This window comes from Lactuca saligna, chromosome 8, assembly GCF_052625555.1.
Source record: "Lactuca saligna cultivar CGN05327 chromosome 8, ASM5262555v1, whole genome shotgun sequence".
NCBI classification, from domain to species: Eukaryota; Viridiplantae; Streptophyta; class Magnoliopsida; order Asterales; family Asteraceae; genus Lactuca; species Lactuca saligna.
In genome coordinates, this window is record NC_136424.1 from 112,085,159 (window position 1) to 112,104,252 (window position 19,094).

The window sequence follows — 19,094 nt, forward strand, 5'->3', positions numbered from 1 at the left end:
CGCAAGGAATATGTTTCTTCTTTTTTTGTTAGGGCACAATAGTCCAACGCGTTTTGTTTTCCATCCAAACTTGGGTTTATGGCTTTGTAGGAAAGATCCATCTTACCAGGAATGATAATTTATGGTCCAAATTAAACAGTCTTCCCGGCCCATTCAGCCGGAAAGATCTGTGTGGGTTTAGAAAGACGTTTATCAAACGGAACCTTAATCAATTTAACCAAACTCCAAATTAAGCTCACTGTGGTGCTACTCTTCATATGTTAAGATATCTTAAAGGTTCTATAGATCAAGGGCTTCATATTAAAGCTAATTCTATTTGCATCATTAAAGCCTACTGTGACTCTGATTGAGTCACTTGTCCTCTTACACGACACTCTATCAATGGATTGTTTATCATGTTTGGTGGTAATCCTATTTCGTGGAAGTCTAAGAAACAGGTCAATGTTTTTTTGTCATTTGCTAAGGCGAAGTACATATCTATGAGACATGTTTGCGTAGAACTTGCATGCATTAATTGATTGTTTGTTGAGTTTAAAGTCCCATGAATAACACTCATTCATTTAAAATGTGATAAAAAAGCAACAATCTACATTGCTACCAACCCTATTTATCAAGAACGCACAAAGCATATCGAGTTTGACGGCAGCTTTGTTAGAGAGAAACTTCAAGCAGGGCTTATTTCCTTATCACATGTTTCAACTCAACATCAGTTAGTTGATATAATGACAAAGTCTCTCAATAGACCACATCATCAACATGCTACATCCAAGTTCGGTTTTTTTTTCACCATCTCCAACTTGAGGGGACTGCTAGCTTAATCAGCTCAAGAAGGACTTATTTTGCGTAGTTAGGATTCTGTTTTAGGATAGACCAAATAATCTACGAAATATAAATTAGTACCAAAATACTTCAAATGATAACAATGTATGCCTTCTAAGTAAATTGCTAATTTAAGTTGTACATGATGAGCTCATACATCATTAAAATCATCCAAAATGGAAACTAAACTGGAAAACTTAGCGATATCTAAAATATTTCACCTCTTAGTAAAACATTACATGTGAATCTAATCTTTTTTGCTTTGTGCCATTACTTAACAAATTTCACTAATCATAAAAAAAATCCAATTACAAACATAATTTTATGTTGTTATACAAAATAAACTTATATTTTGTACAATAATACATATAATACAATAATACAAAAAATTAATTCATAGCAGCAATTACTAACCCAATTTATCAGAATACTACGATAAAAAATTAATGCAAACCTTAATTGGGAAGAAGTCGACTAAAAATCGACTGCAATGAAAATAAAAACAAGTAATTAAAATAATATAACAAATAACAAAAAAATAATAAACTAACCTGACATATCCATTATGGAAAGTGGAAGTAAACATGAAGTTAGGTAAACTATTCAAAAACGTGCAACACCAAGACTTTAGTCGGCAAAATGTATGGAATTAATATAAACTAGTGTAGATCCCATGCGTTGCATGGGTTAGATGGGTGCTTATTAGTTGTTGTTTTTTGTCAAGGGGGACCTTTTAGAAATATTGTATTGAAAGTTGATACAATACATATCCAAAAGACATTGACAACATGAATAACATTCTAAGAAAAGATGGAACTCATCCGGAGAGTTTCTATATTCATCCGAGATGACTTTTAGCATAACCTAATAAATTTTGATTGATTTTTTAGATGAATAGACTCGGGTTTGCACCAAACTTCTGCAATAAAAAGATGAAATATTATACAATCAATTAAAACATGTTATAGAAATGTGGAAATATTAAGAAACGGAAAAAATAATGCACTTAATTTTAACATTATGAATAAACTTTTCTACACTCACCATTTCCTCTGGTCGTCCAACTTCCAAGAAGTTTTCTCTATTCTTTCGGATAACATGTGATATGTCCTAAAAACACATAAAAAAATCTAGTAAAAATATATGAAATGGCAACATCTGTTTTTATAGAATGATGTTAATGTGGTTTATCTTATGTTATTTAACAGGTTGGCGGATCATGTGTCATTTTCGAATTGGAGTATTACCCACATTTTGAAATTGCTACAATTGCTATAGAGAAATATGGATTTAAGGTTTTTCCTTTTTTTCATTTTGATATGGTCAATTTAGCCTACACAACAAAAGTGTTAGAAATGAGGTTGTGAAGGTTTACAGGAATAATGAAAGATACAATGAGCTTGCACTTTAGACATTCAGTAAGAAGCATGTCATATATGGGCTAACCAAATAGAACCATGTTCTTCACCTACAGCTCTTGCTTTCCTATGCTTTAGTCATGTCGAACAAAATGTTAACAGAAAAACAACATGGTTAGGCTACTGACATACATCCACAACGAAGTCTACCTGTATTTGGATTTGGAAAGCTTAGAGTTGGAGATCGGTAATGATTGTAACTGAAAGTATACGAAATCATGAGTAAATTTAACATAACTTCTTTTCTAAAGTACAAAATGCTTTAAAAATAAAAATACAGTTTTTAAACTTCATAATCAATTGAAAAGATAAAGTAACCTGAATGTTATAGTTACCTCTCCTCTCTCGATTATTTGCTACAAAAGTTGTTAATTTTCTGTTTGGATATGATCATATTCATGGCCAATAATAGTTTGCAAAAGCCAAAAAAAAAAAAACCATGGCACTTTACTATTTCTTGTACAAGTTAAAAAGATAAATATCAATTAACTAACCTGAATCTCGAAAATATCGGTTTCATTTTTCACATGCTTGGGCCATAATACATTCAAGTGTCTATACATTTCCCTTTTTTTATCTTTCCAGTATCTGTTTGAAATCAGTAAGCTTAGCTTCTACAGCAACAAATATTTCCTGAGAAGTTGCCTCAACTTGTATGGCGGTCTTGACTTGTGTTTCTAAGTGATGCTCATCAAAAGAGAAAATCAAGCTCTAAACATTAGCCCAAACCTGCAATAACCCTCTTCAGTATTTTTTTTTTAATTCGTTTCAAGATTAAAAAAGATCTATACGGTTATGTAACCTTTAACCAAAAAGTTGCCTACCTATGCAAATCAAAAAATGACATTCAACTAAAAGTCACTCTTATTCCAGTTCATATATGATAACAAAGTTAACTTTCAATTAAAAAAAACAACAAAAACTTATTAGTACACTAATATTATGGGTTATAATAATGTAAATATACCGAACTACAATACTTTGACAATCTTGGTTTCCTGTTACAACCTTCTACTATTATGGGTTACTGAATCGGAAAAAAAATACCAAAAATTATGGGTAATTTGTTTTGGAACCAAAAGAACTGGAAAAGAACTAAAAAGAACCAAAAAGACCCGGTTTGGTAAAAAAAAATTAGGGTTTTTTTTGGTAATATTTTCAAACTTAGAGATGTTTTTAATCCTTTATATGGCAGCCACGAACACACTTCATGGTATCTTTAATTTGGTCTATGCATTTGATAACCTATATATCCGATTACAGATTCAAATGTTTGAATTCATAGGTTGTAAAATAGTATAAGACCCCTGTTGGTTTTTTTTGTTTATAAGTATCTTTAATCATAAAAAAAAATAATAATAAAAAAAAAAAAAATAGTACAATAAAGTAGGCATTTTGACAAACACCTTAAAGGCAATACACAAAATTACTGTGAACCCTTGTCGTTTCTGGATTGTTTTCTGAACATTTTTATATTCTATCTATATACGAAAATCAAACACTCTGTAGCTTAACAATTTTAGTTTTCATCCAAATAAGCAGTCTAATCTAGCTTTTACAAACATAGTTACGATTTGCCTCAAAATAAACTCACAACAATAAATAGAAGTGAAATCTATTTGGTTTACATTTCAGGTTGAAATTTAGACTCGTTTTGAGAGGTTTGAGGATTCTATTAAGCACCTTATTTCAAATAACACAACAAAGAATCAAGAATTAGAAATTTATGAAAAAAGAAAGGAAACACAAACGTTGAAGAAGATTTGTAGAACGAAGCAGCTGAAATACAAACCTTTTCTTAAGCCTAACCTCTTTCTCGTGAAGATTCCTTTGTTCCAGCAGTGATAAACACGATTCAACTGATCAAATTGAAATGAAAAGTCTGTCAAACTGAGAAGGCAATGTCAAATCAGAGAGAACGATACAAATTTATTGAGAAAACCCATCTGTCGTTATCCCTTTCTTGATCCTCTCATCCCATAGAAATCATAAATTGAGATTGAAAGAGGCGGTTCAATGTTGAAATCTTTTGACAAATTTTAGAATATTGCTCAAAGGATCGACGTTACCGATGGCTAAGAAGGTTAAGGTTACCGGACTTAGCAACGTCGTCGACAAAGTTGTTGGGTAGCGATGCGCCTTGCAGAAAACCGTCGACGGTGGGGTACGATAGGGGTGAAGCAGGTGTGAAGGTGGTCGTGTGGTGTTAGTCGAGACGGCGATGACGATCGATGATCTCTTTCCGGTTGCATATATGATGGTGGAGAAGGTGGAAAACGCTCCAATCGAAGGACAAAACATATTAAAGCGGTGGTGAGGTGGTGTCGCAAACGCAAATCATCAAACAGATCGAATATGCGAAGTAAAAAGTCGGTGAAGTCGGTGGATGGATTAACCCGTGGAATCTAGAAGCTGAGTCAACCGAGTTTTAACAGTACCCCATTCGGATACTGTTCATAAGCATGTTGTGATTTAATTGTATATATAATTCCATTACTTTGCTTCTAAAAATTAAAAATATCGAAAGTTTCAAAGATATAATTGAGAAAATAAAAGTTTATTGTGACAAAATTTATAAGGTTTATTAATCTTATATTTCCTACACCTAGGCATGAATCATTTTTATATTTAAAAAACTAAATAAATAAATAAATAATAAAAAAATAAAAAGTTAAGGAAACTTTAAGAGCATCCCCAATCCACTCTCATTCTCCATTTTTCCCCATTTCTTTAATATTCTTCTTCAACTCTCATTTATTCTCCCATTTTAGAGGATATGAATAGTATTACACCAAATATGGTGTTATATTATTCATTTCTTCCAAAATGAGGATGAATTTTGCGTTGTCGGTTTTAGTCTCTCTGTTTATATATTTATACATTTATCGTTCATTTTTACCTACTAATTATAATTTAAATATAATGTTTAGTACTTATAATATTTTGTTATATATTAAATTATATTAATTAATTATAAATATAAAGTTTTTTTTTCATCAAATTCATATAAAATTTTAAATACATATTGAAATTTTAAAAAACGATAACGTATTTTATAAAAATTTATAATTAAAAGTATGTATGTCTAATATTTATATGAATGTATGTATAATATTTATTTAAAAGTATGTATGTGTAATATTTTTTATAAATACATGTATAATATTTATTTATAAGTTTATTACAAATATAATCTGTTATATTTAATATCAATTTAATGAAAAAAATATAGATTATATATTTGTTAAAACTAAATTAGTAGATGGTATGTTTGACAATCTATGTAAGTTGAAATAATGAAATATACTAAGAATATAATTTTTAAAGGTAAAAATATGATAAAAATGGAATATGATTGGAGATGAAACACTATTTATCTCATTTTTATATTTTTTTTGAGACAAAAATGAATATGATTTGAAGATGGTGTAGGATTAAACATATAACTTCCCATAACACAAAAAATTTAAGAGAAACAAGTGTCGTGTGGTTTATGTATAGGGGAGAAAAGTTTATGGATTGTTTTTATAACTTTTATAGGTTTATGAATAAAAAGGAAAACTCAAAGGGTCATTTTCGTAAATAAGATTCAAAGGATAGAGGAGCACAATTATAAAACCCAAATATAAAACATAAAAATAATAAATATAGGCTCAAGATAGAGGAGCATGATAGTAAAACTTGAATATAAAAATAATTTTCCTAATGGGCCATATGAAGCCTACTTTCTTTTACTTAATAAAATTATATATTATATATAAAGATTTTATATTGTATGGGGGCTAAGACCAATCCAATCCATATGACTACGCCCCTAATTGGCTAATTGTCGTTATTATGTATAGAAGGGTTTTTATGTAATTTAGCTTATATTTTGTTGAGATGTTAGTTGTAACTGTTTTGATTTCTTTCTCTTGTATAAGTATATATCGACTCCATGTGTGAATGAGTTAATGAGAAAAAATTTTATTCTCTCAGTCACTTTAGTTCATCGTTCACTTTAGTTCATCGTTCTGATTCTTTGCATGTATAAAACGGGAAAGGATCTATATAAACTCAATTACAATATTCCTTGACTAAAAGTAAAAAGTTAGTAATTGGAAGTGGGATAGTCTTACTAAGGCCGGGAGGAATGGGGTGCGGGGAGAGCAGCGGGAAGCGTCCTGCACGAAGGAACATCGCATCGGCGGTGCGGGAAGGGTGGCACGGGAAAGGATGAGGGGTTTGGTTGTCACGTTCTCCTGCTTCGATGATTGGCTGGAAATGTTTTTTTTTTTTTGGAAATAAGTTTTAAAAAAAGGTGTGTGTATATATATAATTATATATTAGCAACAGCTATATGTCTTTAAATGTAATTTTTTTTTACCCTTTACAACCTCTATAAATACTTATATGCATTTAACTTCAATCAAACCTCAAAACCTCTATTTTCTTCAAAAAAAAAAAAAAAAAAAAAAAAAATTCCGGCAATCAAACCCCAATCTCCGATAGAGGGAAAAAAACTCATGTTTTGAGTTTAAACACCCCTACTCGAAACATTTTTGCTATCGATTCATCATCACAATGAGTTTATCGTCCCCAATTCGATGTTCACATTCAATCTTCACTACAATTTCAATACTAAAATGTTAGACAATATTACTCGGTCCAAGTTCCAAATGTTACTTCGCAACGAAAACAGACTCTAGTGGTTACACAACTTCCTCCGATGCTCGGTTCGGTCTAGATTTAAATCAGAAGGATGAACTCGAGCTAGAAGAAATGTCCGACCGATGGGTAGGGACAAAGCAAAGAGGAAGGGAAAAGGGACTTCTTCGGGTGCATCGGATTTCAGCATGGACATTAACGAAATGCGGAAAATAACAGCGTCGTTTGCTCGATATAATCTTAATTTCGCTGAACGTTTGGCGTTCGACAAAGAAAAAGAAGAAGCAAGGAAGAAGGGGCGCGCGGAGAGACAAGAAATGATTGATATGAAGTTCTTGATAGAAAACACTGACCGTCTCTCGGGACCGGCTCTCGAACTCGTAATGAAGAAAAAGGAAAAAATTATGAGAAAATATTTTTCATATGTTGTTGGTTTGTTTGATTTTTTGTTCGTGTTTTTTTTAATTTTCTATTTTTTTTTAAATCTTAGGTTTATTGTAATTTTTTATTTTAATTAATAAAATGCATTTTTTTTTAATTAAAAAGTTTGGTTGTTATTAATTTAAAATTTATAAATTATAAATATGAATTAATTTTATTTATTAAAAAAAATTAATGAGCCACGAAAAATAAGAAAAATAAGAGGAGTTTTCACCCACACTTTAGACCATTAAAAAAAGAAAACATACTACTAATAGTGAATAATAATAGTAGACATGTTTGCAACGCATGATTGTTATATCATTGATGAGAATTCACTGGAAAACGTTAACAAGTTTCATCTCGTTGGCATATTCTTGTTGTACTCATTGCTGTTTATGTGGGACAGTAAATTTGAAGTTTTTAACGGATGTAAAACCACCATCGACCACCAGGTTGTGGCCGTTGACATATTTAGCCTCATCGGAAGCAAGATAAACAGCAGCATCCACCACATCTCCGGGCTCACAGTAACTTCCCTTGAATTCCCCGGCGTTCTGCACCATACTCGTGATTTCTTCTTCTTCCAGATCCGGAAAATATCGTGCCAGTTCATCTCTCACTAAAGTCGTCGGAATCGCAAAAGGCGATATACAGTTAATCCGAACACCATGCTGTGACAGCTCCGACGCCAACGATTTCACAATTCCGACAACAGTAAATTTCGATATGGAATACGTATGTTGGGACAATCCTCCTAATACTCCGGTCACACTAGCAGTGCAGAGAATGGATCCGGTTTCACGGGGAATCATTACCCGTGACGCATGCTTGATTCCGGCGAGAACGCCGCGGACGTTGACCGACATGACCTGGTCAAACGTCTCGAGGTCGAGGTCGAGTATGGTAGGTGGAGTCCGGCATGGTATTCCGGCGTTGTTGTACATGATGTCAAGTTGACCGTATTTGGAAACAGTGAAATCGACTGCATTAGCGACGTCGGACTCGTTGGTGACGTTGCAGGAGATGAATGAGGCGTTGGGACCGAGTTGTGTGGCGGTGTTGTGGCCGAGGTTGTGGTGGATGTCGGCGATCACTACCTTGGCGCCATGGTTGATGAATTTCGTTGCGGTTTCTTTGCCGATGCCGCTTGCTGCTCCGGTGATGAGTGCAACTTTGCCTTGTAATCTGTTATGATGAATATATACGACAAATTTAGAACGCCGGCGGACGGCGGTGAAAAGATTATCATTGTTTTAATTATAATAAAAAAAAGTTATATATTGTTATTTCAATAGTAGTTGTTAACTATATTATATTCATACTTAATGTATTAATTACATATTTATAAATGTTTGGTAGCACAACCGGATCCAATATGTATAAAAAAAATTCCGTTTTAATCTGTTATATAATATATTTACAATAGGATCGATAAAAACTATCCATTTTATAACTTTTATTAGAATCGAAAACAATAGTTATGTAATATTGAGGAACATACCTTGGAGTCTGCGAAGAGAAACTGCTAAACTGAAAGCTTGGACTGACCACGGCTCTTGACATGGAGATGCTTCATTAGAGACCAAAACAAGAAAATTATTATTATTGTTATCATTTATATAGTGTGAAAAAGTAAAAGAAATTACAAACCAAGTGGATCTGATTGAGCTTAGCATCCTTAATCGAGAGAGAGAGAGAGAGAGAGAGAGAGAGAGAGAGAGAGAGAGAGAGAGAGAGAGAGAGAGAGAGAGAGAGAGAGAGAGAGAGAGAGAGAGAGAGAGAGAGAGATATATATATATATATATATATATATATATATATATATATATATATATATATATATATATATCCGTCTCAAAATGAACTCTTATTTATGAAATTTGATGGTTATGATTAATTGTGAAAAAATGATTACTTATTAAAGGTTGATTGTGTAAGTTTCTCAAAAGATGGATTTGGAATAAGAAAATGATGGAGGGTAATATAGTAAAATCAGGAAGAAATCACGTTTCTTACGCTCGCATGAATCATCGGACGCTCTAATTTTTCATTTTCTTAGTAAAAAAAATCTCAGTTTTTAAAATGTAGTTCTCTATACAAAAAGAACACAATCATGAAATTTTAAAAAATATATATATATTTAAAATTTTTATAAAAAAGACCCAGAAAAAATTCTCCTAAAATCATAAAAATATAAGGGATGTTTTTAGTCGCTATATGACTTTGTAAAAAAAATACAAAAATAAGTTTCGAAATGTATTTTTATTTTCGAAATATTATTTTTTATAAAATACAACGTAATTTTTTTTCCAAACTAAAAAAAACAAATGATAGAATTGTTTGTAATACTATTTTACATATGATTCAGTCTACATTTCAGTAATCCATAATCCGGTAATCTAAAAACAAAATGCATTTGGCTAATAATGATTTAATGTGGATTTGCGTCACGCAGTAGCTCATGTTTTGTTTCAATTCCAAAATACAAATTTGCAGTAACTACAAAGCTCATGGAATGTTTATTTGTTTCTTTGGTAATCTGATTCTACTTGGCTCTGCTTCTCATATCTAATCTTCGCTCTCATTTTGATTTTTGGCCGAAATTAAACAAATAAATATTCCATTATTCTTGGTTTTTGAATCTGATGACCTCTCGTTTTTATTTTCCGAGTGTTGTCGTTGATTCAAATGTAACATAATAACAGACGTAATCTCAATGGTTGAAACCTAACTTCAAATTAATGCATTATAAAATTTGATTTTTGTTTTGAATTGATTTGACTAACATCCCTAGTTGTCAGTTATCTCTAGTTTCTTTCACTTTGTTAGTCAGGGGCGTATTTAGCTTTGACGTATAAAAAAACCGCCCATAAAAACCGAACCGACCCACACATATATTATTTATTATGTTTTAAACTTTTAGTTTTAGTTTTAGATTTTAAATTTTATCCCTTTAGTACTTTATGTTTAGTTTCAACAAACTATTAATGGTGATAAACTTTGATCTTTTGAACATTTTTATACTTTTAGAATAGCAGAATCCGTACTCTTTATTTTAGTATATTTAAAGTAGATACAATACAATTTATCGCTACGTACTTTCACCGGGTTTGAACCCAAAAACTAGAAAACAACTTGAGCATATAAACCCACGGTTTAAAACCGAAAACCCATAAAACCAACCTGGAAAACCGAAAAACCAAACCATGTAAAAACCGAACCTATATGGGTTTAAAAACCGTAAAACCGACTTTCTATGGTTTGGTTTGGTTTTAACCAAAAACCGATCCATACTCATCCCTACTAGCTTATAACAAGGTAAGTTCTAGGACCTATCTAAAATTTGAATTTCATTTATAATATATATACCACAAAAATTAAGAACTACCTTATAAAAAATAAAAAACCTACCTTGAATTTGTTTTTCTAAAAAATGTCTTAAAAAACATTTTAAAATGAGCAAAAAATAAGTTATATGAGACATGTATGCTGCTAAATATACAAGGTTAAATATAAGATATAGTTTTTATCAAACAATAAGGTATCAATACACTAATAATCAACTAATTTTTTATTAAATCGTTCGGTTTTTTCAATTATATTTCAGTCGTTTTTTTTTTTAATTTTAATTGGTGGTGGCTAATCGGTTTTTTCAGTTATATTTCAGTAAATCATACCCGACCCGACCCCTCACAAGTGTTATTTGATTTTTTTATCGGTTTCATTTAATTTGAGAACCACATAATATTTTGTTCTAGATTAGCCACTGGTCATATTGTTGTAATGTTATATCATATATAATTTTCATATATTACGTCTCTTAAACATATTTTTTTTAAAAAAATGAAAAGTTAGAAAAGACTCAAAGTTGGGCTCAAGTTCTTCGGAATCAATACAAAGGCAATGATATCTATTGAAAACAATATTTTTCGCACATAATCCTATAAAAAAAAATGTATTTTGCATTACATATTTGTGTTTGACATTGAAAATTTATACCATAACCGATTACTATCCCTTCACTTTCCTTTTTCATATACACCTCTTTCTTCCATCCATACGTTAAATTCTCATAAAAAACTCATAGGTTAAATGCAAGAAACAACAATGTACTTTCATCGATATGTTTATTATAGCATCATATTTTCATCCGCAACATTCTTAGCAAACCAAAACTAAGAACAATCTAAAAAAATGAATAAAAGTACATTGTCATTTCTTGCACTTAAACTCTCTCAAATCCTACTCGCTCATAATCACACACAATGAAAAACTAAATATAACACTTACGACTACCACAAGTCTCCAAACAAAGACCACAAGATTCAAGTTTACACTACAAACCTGCATAAAATATAGATAATAGATATATATATAATTATATATACAATAGACTAAATTTACCTATGAATTAACCTTGCAAGACTTCTTATAGTGCCCTGGTTTCTTGCATGTGCTACAAGTCACTTTCCTTTTCAATTCTGCTTCTGTTTCAACACCTTCAATCTCTTTCTCTTTCTCTTTCTCTTTCTCTTTCTTCACCATTGAAGAAGCCCCTTTTACAGGAATTGGAGGTAGCACAAACACATTTGGATCCTCATGTTCTTCTCTAATCTTAACCTCAGTTTTCTCACCATCCAACTTACCCCCCTCTTCTTTTTCAGTCTCCACTTTACTACCCTCATCTTTTTCATTTTCCACTTTGCTACCTTCATCTTCCTTCACACCCTCTTCCATTTCAGTATCCATGTTACCCCCCTCATCTTTCTCAACATCCAGCTTCCCCACCTCTTCTTTTTCACTCTCCACTTTGCTACCCTCGTCTTTTTCGGTTTCCACTTTACCACCCTCGTCTTTCTTTTCATCCAACCTCATACCCTCTTCCATTTCAGTATCTACATTACCACCCTCGTCTTTCTCAACATCCAACTTTCTACCATCATCCTTGTCAGCCTCTACATTACTACCTTCATCTTTTTCATTGTCAGCTTTACTACCCTCATCTTTTTCAATTTCCACTTTGCTACCCTCATCTTTCTTGTCATCCAACTTCACGCCCTCTTCCATTTCAATGTCTACATTACCACCACCCTCGTCTTTCTCCGCATCCAACTTTACACCCTTAACTTTTTCAGCATCTACATTACCCCCCTCATCTTTCCCAAAATCCAACCTCCTACCCACATCTTTCACCAAATGTGGCCCATCAATCGGTATTGGGTTTATTGACTCAGCATAAGTCAACCGATACGCATCAGCAGTGAAATAACCAGAACAAAAATCATACGGATTTTTACCAGTCAGCATAAAAACCGCAACAGCATGATGACATGGCAACCCAATCCGCTTCCACATCATACACGTACAACTCCAATCACCAACATTCACAACATGTGTAGATTCTTCACGAACCTCAAAAATTACATCAGAAGAAATCAAGACTTTCAACCCAGTTGCCCTAACTTTCTCTTGTTCCAATTCTCTCTCTTTCAAAGCAGTGAGTTGACTCACCCACATACTCCCATCTAATTTAGCATATTCCATGTCATCAATCATGGTACGAATCAAAGCATCTATCTTTTGCAATATGGGTAAGTGGCGATGTTCTTCCATTAACTTAGCATACGATTCACCAACATCTTCAGTGATGTGGTTATACCTCTCACCTTTAAAATAAGAACTCGCATACTTTTCAGGCTCAATTTGCATGACCCAATCATGAGCTTGTGAAGATATTGTCTTAATGTGTTCAGTTGACTTTTTAAAACCCACGGGTCGAACCGCTTGTGCTGCAGCCAATAAATGAACAGACAAAAAAGCTTTTCCATCACCATGGAAAGGACCCTTCATGTGTCTCTTGAAACTTGCTAAAAGATGGTGAATAGAGTAACCAATGTAAGCATTTTGAAAAACCTCAACAACAAGATTTTTCAACTTCTTATCTCTATCAACCACAAATGTAATAGCCCTCGAGTCCAAAATCGAACCCTTTAGCTCCTCCAAAAACCAACGCCAGGTGTCATCATCTTCCACATCCACTACAGCAAATGCAACAGGGATAAAACCGTCATTTCCATCAACCGTGATAGCCATCAACAGAGTCTCCCCATACCTAGACTTCATAGAAGCAGATTCCAAGAAAAGAAGAGGGCGACAGTTCTTGAAACCATGAATCAACGCGTGGAAACATACAAAAAGGGATTTGAATCTTTTTTTATCACCAATTATGAGTTTAGCCACACTACCTGGATTTGTTTCTAGAATCTTGTCACAAAACCAAGGGAGTTTGTTGTAAGATTCTTTAAGTGATCCATGAAGTTGTTCCCTAGCATCCCCAATCCCACGCCACACTTGTGTATAATTCAATTCCACCCCAAAATCCTGCAAAATCTCATTAGCAATCTCTTTTGGTTTCAAATATGGCGATTCTTTTAACTTATCTTTTATGGTCCCCACCAACCAGTTCTTTGCAGGGTGGGCTGATTTTCTTGATTCTTTATCACAAGTGTGTTGATTATGCATTGTTTTTATAGTAAAAGATTGTGTGGTGGGGACCCACGCAGCATAAAACTTCCAAGTACACCCTTCAGCAGCACACCTTCCAACTGCACGACTTGTGTCATTTTTCTTGAATCTGTATCCGAATCGGTTTGCTATGGCATACTTTTTCAGGGCTGCCCGGAATTCATTTACACTTTTGAACTCCTGCCCGACACCAGTGATGGATGACTTCCATGCATCCACCATTGTTTCGGTAAGGGTATAATCGTCATAAATGGCGAGAGGTAAGTTTTCCTCAGATTCACTTTCTTGATCACTCTTTCTTTCTTTTGTTTCTGTAGAGCTATCTCCTTTAGCAGCTAACCTCCGAATCTTCCTTTGTGAACTTTCATCGTTATTTTTCCCACTTTTTTCCCGTTTTGACCCCGAATCAGGGGAAGAAACGATTGTGGGACGCCCGTTGGCGCCAAATTTCCAAGATGGGGTCCGCCTCCTTTTCTTGACAGAATCAGCAGGACTTGTAGTTAAATCCGTGTGCTTTCTCATTGAAGACCTTTTAGGGCGATAGTCTGAACCGGAATCGGAATTCGCCTTTTCATTTCCAGGGTCGGAATCAGAGCTTGAGGAAGTGTCATTGCCGGAATCTTCTGATGTGGCACCACTGGATTTGTCACTGCCGCCTTCTTTATTGTCATCAGATGACACTTTAGCAGCTGCTGCTGCTGCTGCTGCAGCTGCTGCAGCAGCAGCAGCAATGGCACGACGTGTCCTCTTAGCTGGAGATGCAAAAGAAGGAGGAGCTGTTGTCACCTTTTCTTTGCCACCTTTCTTGGTTTTTGAATTACTGTGTTTTACTTTTACAACAGTGTCATCTTTTTTCAAGGTCTCATCTTTCTTGGTGACAATTTCCCTGTTTACATTACCAATTTGATCACATTAAGTAGAGAAAAACATCACATATCTGCTATCAACTGACTTTGATTAGAATTGAAATCATAAATTGCATCACATACCTGTTGGATTCGATGTCTAGGGCACTACGATCAAAACCTGGTGTTCCCATAACAAAGACCTCTGCTGTGATGGCATCCCCATGAAAATCAATCATTCTTTTCAGATCTTTGTCATTCTTCATGACAATTAGGTTTTTCTTGTTTCCTGGGAGGAAATATTTGATGCTTATTGTCTTCTGATCGAAATTACATGCCTCAGCCAGCTTTAACTTTATATCATTGAATGGTGTCTCACTGGTGATATTTTCTGCATTTGCTTCTCCACCACTATATGACATTGTTCCATCATCTTCGGTCACAAACTTACCACCAGATTGGCAAATTAGAATAAGTTTCCCTTTCACCATTGCATATACCTACAGAAAGGACACAACCATTGTTATATATAATCTATACTATGCATATGAAGATATCATTATGAAAGAAATATATATGCTTCACTCATGTGATAAAAGAGAAGCTTTTAAAACAGAAAAATGTCAAAAGTATATCACAAAATCTTGATCATCTTCTTTTTCCCCCTAAAGTACATGCTTCAACAGGAATAGCTGAGGAGTTAAGTGCCCCTTCTAGGGGCAATGTTCACAAGAATGAAGTTGAAAAAAACTCTAACTTGGTAGGCAATTAACATCATTGAAACATGTTTATGACCTTTGGGGGTTAAAGAACTGGTTGCAGGAATAGCAGAAGTTAGATCCACTGTTTGTGTGTCCTCTCTTTAACCCACTAAAAGTCCATGTACAACCAGTCAACTTCTTACTTTCCAAGCAAGACAACATGAACTACAAAATAACCAAAATTGAATGTTTATATCCTAGTTGGAATTCAACTCAAATATTCAAATAAAAGCCCCATTACTGCAAATTCTAAGTCAAATTACAAAGAAAAAGAAATACATAACTTCAGTTACTAATATAACGTGCAGATAATCGCACTATCACTTTACCATTGTTCCGAAATTTGGTTTAACAACCTTTAGAAAGTTCAAAAGCCATATCAATCCTGAACTTGAAAGTCAAATAATCTACATTCAATTTAAAGTGTAGCTGTTTCCTGTTAACAGATGGTGTACAGATTGCATAACAATAAACACAAACAACACAAAATTCAACCAAGAAATACCAACAACGCAGCAAGCAGATTCATTTATCAACAAACCTCAGCAACACTAAAAACATAACAAGTTACACGTGTAACATGCTCAAAATGTTAGCTAGGTTTAAAAAGCCCAGAATTGGAAAAGAATATACACCTACTCGAAGAAAGGAAGTCCACTTAGCACCTTTGATTCTACAACAACTCGCTCGACTGAATCGAAACCCTAACTCTCTGAACGGGTAGGTTTACGATGGGGGAATTCTAGAGTGACGGATGACAGAGATCGTATGCGGTTTGTTCAGATCATGTCAAGGACGGAGGAATCGAGGGGCATTATGGAATTAGGGCAAAATCGGGGAAGAAATTGGAATGGAAAGGGCTACCTTCGTTACGAAAAATTGCAGAGAATTTGGGGGCTATATGTTTAATGTACTCGAAGAAGGAGGTCCCATATGGGAATTTGCCAGAATTGGCCTATATGCTAAGTTTTAAATGTTTTGTGGCAATACTAAAATTTCTACTAAATTAGAATTTTCATTTGTGATGCATGATTAGCAACCAAAGTTAAAAATTTTTAAAGAAAGATAAATATATAACGTATAAAAATAATTTTTAATTAAATAAATATATATTGTCATGAGAGTTACATGTAAATAAATTTTACGACGTATCGTGCAAAAAAGATTTAACGGTACAGATTGTTGATTGTTTGTCTTCTCACTCGTTGTATTATATTGTGATCACTGGTTAACTATATATATATATATATATATATATATATATATATATATATATATATATATATATATATATATATATACACACACACACAGAGAGACTTAGGTTTAAATGAGAACAATTATGTAATTGAGAACGCGAGAACAAATTTGTGTCACATATTTCTTTTTGTCGCAAAACACTTTTGCATTCCAGTGCGACAAATGAATGTAATATTCATATGTACATAAAAAGGTAAATATATATTAGAAAATTAGGGTATAAATGACACTTGGAAATCTGAAAATCATGAATATCACTTTCAGATTGAAGTATTTAGGTGGTACTCTCAATCTTCAAACGAATAAGACACGGATTTTTTTAGAGCGTAACAGAGAATGAATTTATAAGAATTTTCGTTAGTACCATAAAATGAAGACCAAAATTGGTTAAGTATATTTTCCAACAGAAAACTGTCATATGTCTAAAAAATGGTCACTAAAACAACTTAATGTCTAAAAACTGTCAATAATTCGGGTTCTTTCTATACGGGTCAAAACAAAGTCAAACCCAGGTTTATTTCCTAAAATTCGACCCAGCGAGGGGCTCTGCCCCTTGGACCCCGCTCCCAAGGGCATTGCCCCCAAACCCCCGTTCATTCAGGGACTTCCCCCATAAATGGCAGTATGCTTTGAATATTAAATAATTTTAAACAAGTGTGCACTCTGCACCTTCTTTACTTGTTTGATATTCTACAAGATTAATTTTAGTCAACAAGTCAATGCATTACACTTACATACACATAGATGACACAAATCACCAACAATGCATTCTCGTGTTTACCACCGCAACCACCATTGTCATAGTCACCGCTACCCCTATCATCGTCACCACATCTGCCACCGACCGTCACATTCATATATGAATAGTGGCTTGAGAATAGACACATAATTATTCATATATGAATATACTTATATATTCATATATAAATATACTTATTCATATATTAATAAATATATACTTACTCATATATGAATACTTGTCATCGTCATGAATATATGTCATTGTCACCAACACCTCTGCCACCCACCACATCGCTATCTTCGTTGTCGCCGCCACCAACCATCATACTCATATATGAATAATAACTTATGAATAGAAATAGAGTTATTCATATATGAATATACTTGTATATACATATATTAATATTATATGTTTCGTCGTCCCTGTACGCTGAAGCGGTTAAGCGGCAGATTTGAAATATCTGGCCCAGATTTGTCGTCGCGTTCTCAATTTCATAATTGTCCTCCCACTTCCACACATGAATATATAATAGTTGCATCTTGTCGTGAGGCCTCTAGTGCTCTGCATTGACCTTCTTGCAGGTCAGACATCTCTTTACGTACCATGCCACATCCCACTTCATGTGGGGCCACCAGTAATAAGGTCGAAGATCTTTGTACATCTTTGTCGCCCCGGGGTGGATGGAGAACCTGTACTTGTGGGCCTCATCCATCAATTTCTGACGTACTCCGCCCCAATACGGTACGCAGACCCTCCCATGCAAGTTCAATAATCCACGATTGTCGTAATCAAAGGAGTTCACCTGGTCTATGATCCGCTCGCACTTCCAATGCTCCTCCTTCAGGCCCTCAAAATGCGCCTCTTGGATCTGCTCAAGCAATAGAGTAATCACAGTTATCCTCAGACAGTTGTCTCGGATCGGGACCGCTACTGCCTTGCGACTCAAGGCATCGGCCACCACGTTGGCCTTGCCCGGGTGGTAAAGGATCTCACAATTGTAGTCCTTCACCACATCTAGCCACCGACACTGCCTCATGTTCAGATTTGGTTGATCCATGAGGTACCTCAAACTCGTGTGGTCCGTATAAATGGTACAACAAACCCCATAGAGGTAATGCCTCCAAATCGTGAGGGAGAAAACCACATCCCTAACTCTAAATCATGTGTCGAATAGTTCGCCTCGTGAGGCTTCAACTGCCTCAAAGCATAAGGTTCACATCACCCCTATGCATCAATACCACACCCATGTATGTGATTGAAGCGTCATAGTAAACCACAAAATTATCTACACCCTCTGGCAGAGCGAGAATCGATGCCTCACACAACTGCAACCTGAGCGTATCGAAGGTTGCCTGCTGCTCAGGTCCCTAGTGAAAAACCACCGAATTTTTGGTCAGTCGGGCCAAAGGAATTGAAATCTTGGAGAAGTCCTGAATAAATCTCTAGTAATAACCTGCTAGACCCGGGAAACTCCGAATCTCAGTTAGAGACCTCAAAATCTCTCATTGCATCATTGCCTCTATCTTGGCCGGATCGACCAGAATACCCTTCTGGTTGAAAAGATGTCGAAGAAACTGCACCTCACGCAACCAGAACTCATACTTGGAGAACTTCGCAAAAAGTGTCTCTCTGTTAACCCTCGCAGCCCTGACGG

The 19,094-nt window shown here is 34.4% G+C and overlaps 2 protein-coding genes and 1 long non-coding RNA gene across 8 annotated transcripts; all 3 read right to left on the bottom strand.

Moving 5' to 3' along the window:
* Positions 1–1,361: 1,361 nt before the first annotated feature.
* Positions 1,362–4,608, bottom strand: LOC145012970 (uncharacterized). Of its 3 annotated transcripts, none has more exons than XR_013664771.1 (5): positions 4,030–4,608; positions 2,732–2,966; positions 2,388–2,437; positions 1,864–2,309; positions 1,362–1,738 (listed from the first exon to the last, which is right to left on the bottom strand). It is a non-coding gene; the product is annotated as an uncharacterized LOC145012970 (long non-coding RNA). The 3 variants fall into 3 exon arrangements; XR_013664772.1 differs by having other exon boundaries at positions 1,864–1,929; positions 2,195–2,437; positions 4,030–4,606; XR_013664770.1 differs by having other exon boundaries at positions 1,864–2,437; positions 4,030–4,607.
* Positions 4,609–7,601: 2,993 nt separating this feature from the next.
* LOC145008041 (secoisolariciresinol dehydrogenase-like) lies at positions 7,602–9,056 on the bottom strand. The gene is made up of 3 exons (XM_078966654.1): positions 8,958–9,056; positions 8,809–8,877; positions 7,602–8,492 (listed from the first exon to the last, which is right to left on the bottom strand). Exons 1-3 carry the CDS (start codon positions 8,981–8,983, stop codon positions 7,691–7,693), a joined length of 897 nt encoding a protein of 298 aa, XP_078822780.1. The 5' UTR covers positions 8,984–9,056; the 3' UTR covers positions 7,602–7,690.
* Positions 9,057–11,502: 2,446 nt separating this feature from the next.
* LOC145012905 (uncharacterized) lies at positions 11,503–16,381 on the bottom strand. Of its 4 annotated transcripts, none has more exons than XM_078971702.1 (4): positions 16,078–16,381; positions 15,473–15,603; positions 14,822–15,177; positions 11,503–14,718 (listed from the first exon to the last, which is right to left on the bottom strand). In XM_078971702.1, the coding sequence occupies exons 3-4, from the start codon at positions 15,166–15,168 to the stop codon at positions 11,712–11,714; spliced, it is 3,354 nt and encodes a 1,117-aa protein (XP_078827828.1). In that variant the 5' UTR covers positions 15,169–15,177; positions 15,473–15,603; positions 16,078–16,381; the 3' UTR covers positions 11,503–11,711. The 4 variants fall into 4 exon arrangements, with proteins under 4 accessions (XP_078827828.1, XP_078827827.1, XP_078827826.1 ...); XM_078971701.1 differs by having other exon boundaries at positions 16,074–16,381; XM_078971700.1 differs by lacking the exon at positions 15,473–15,603.
* Between the last annotated feature and the right edge of the window lie 2,713 nt (positions 16,382–19,094).

Bases quoted from the DNA above. Each gene is read 5' to 3' on its own strand.
- LOC145012905 (XM_078971700.1), bottom strand. From the start codon at position 15,168: ATGGTGAAAGGGAAACTTATTCTAATTTGCCAATCTGGTGGTAAGTTT. The intron at 14,719-14,821 runs GTATGTGATGCA...TAATGTAAACAG, and splicing joins CTAGACATCGAATCCAACAG to GGAAATTGTCACCAAGAAAG.
- LOC145008041 (XM_078966654.1), bottom strand. From the start codon at position 8,983: ATGCTAAGCTCAATCAGATCCACTTG. The intron at 8,878-8,957 runs GTTTGTAATTTC...TCTCTAATGAAG, and splicing joins AGCTCAATCAGATCCACTTG to CATCTCCATGTCAAGAGCCG. The intron at 8,493-8,808 runs GTATGTTCCTCA...TCATCATAACAG, and splicing joins TTCTCTTCGCAGACTCCAAG to ATTACAAGGCAAAGTTGCAC.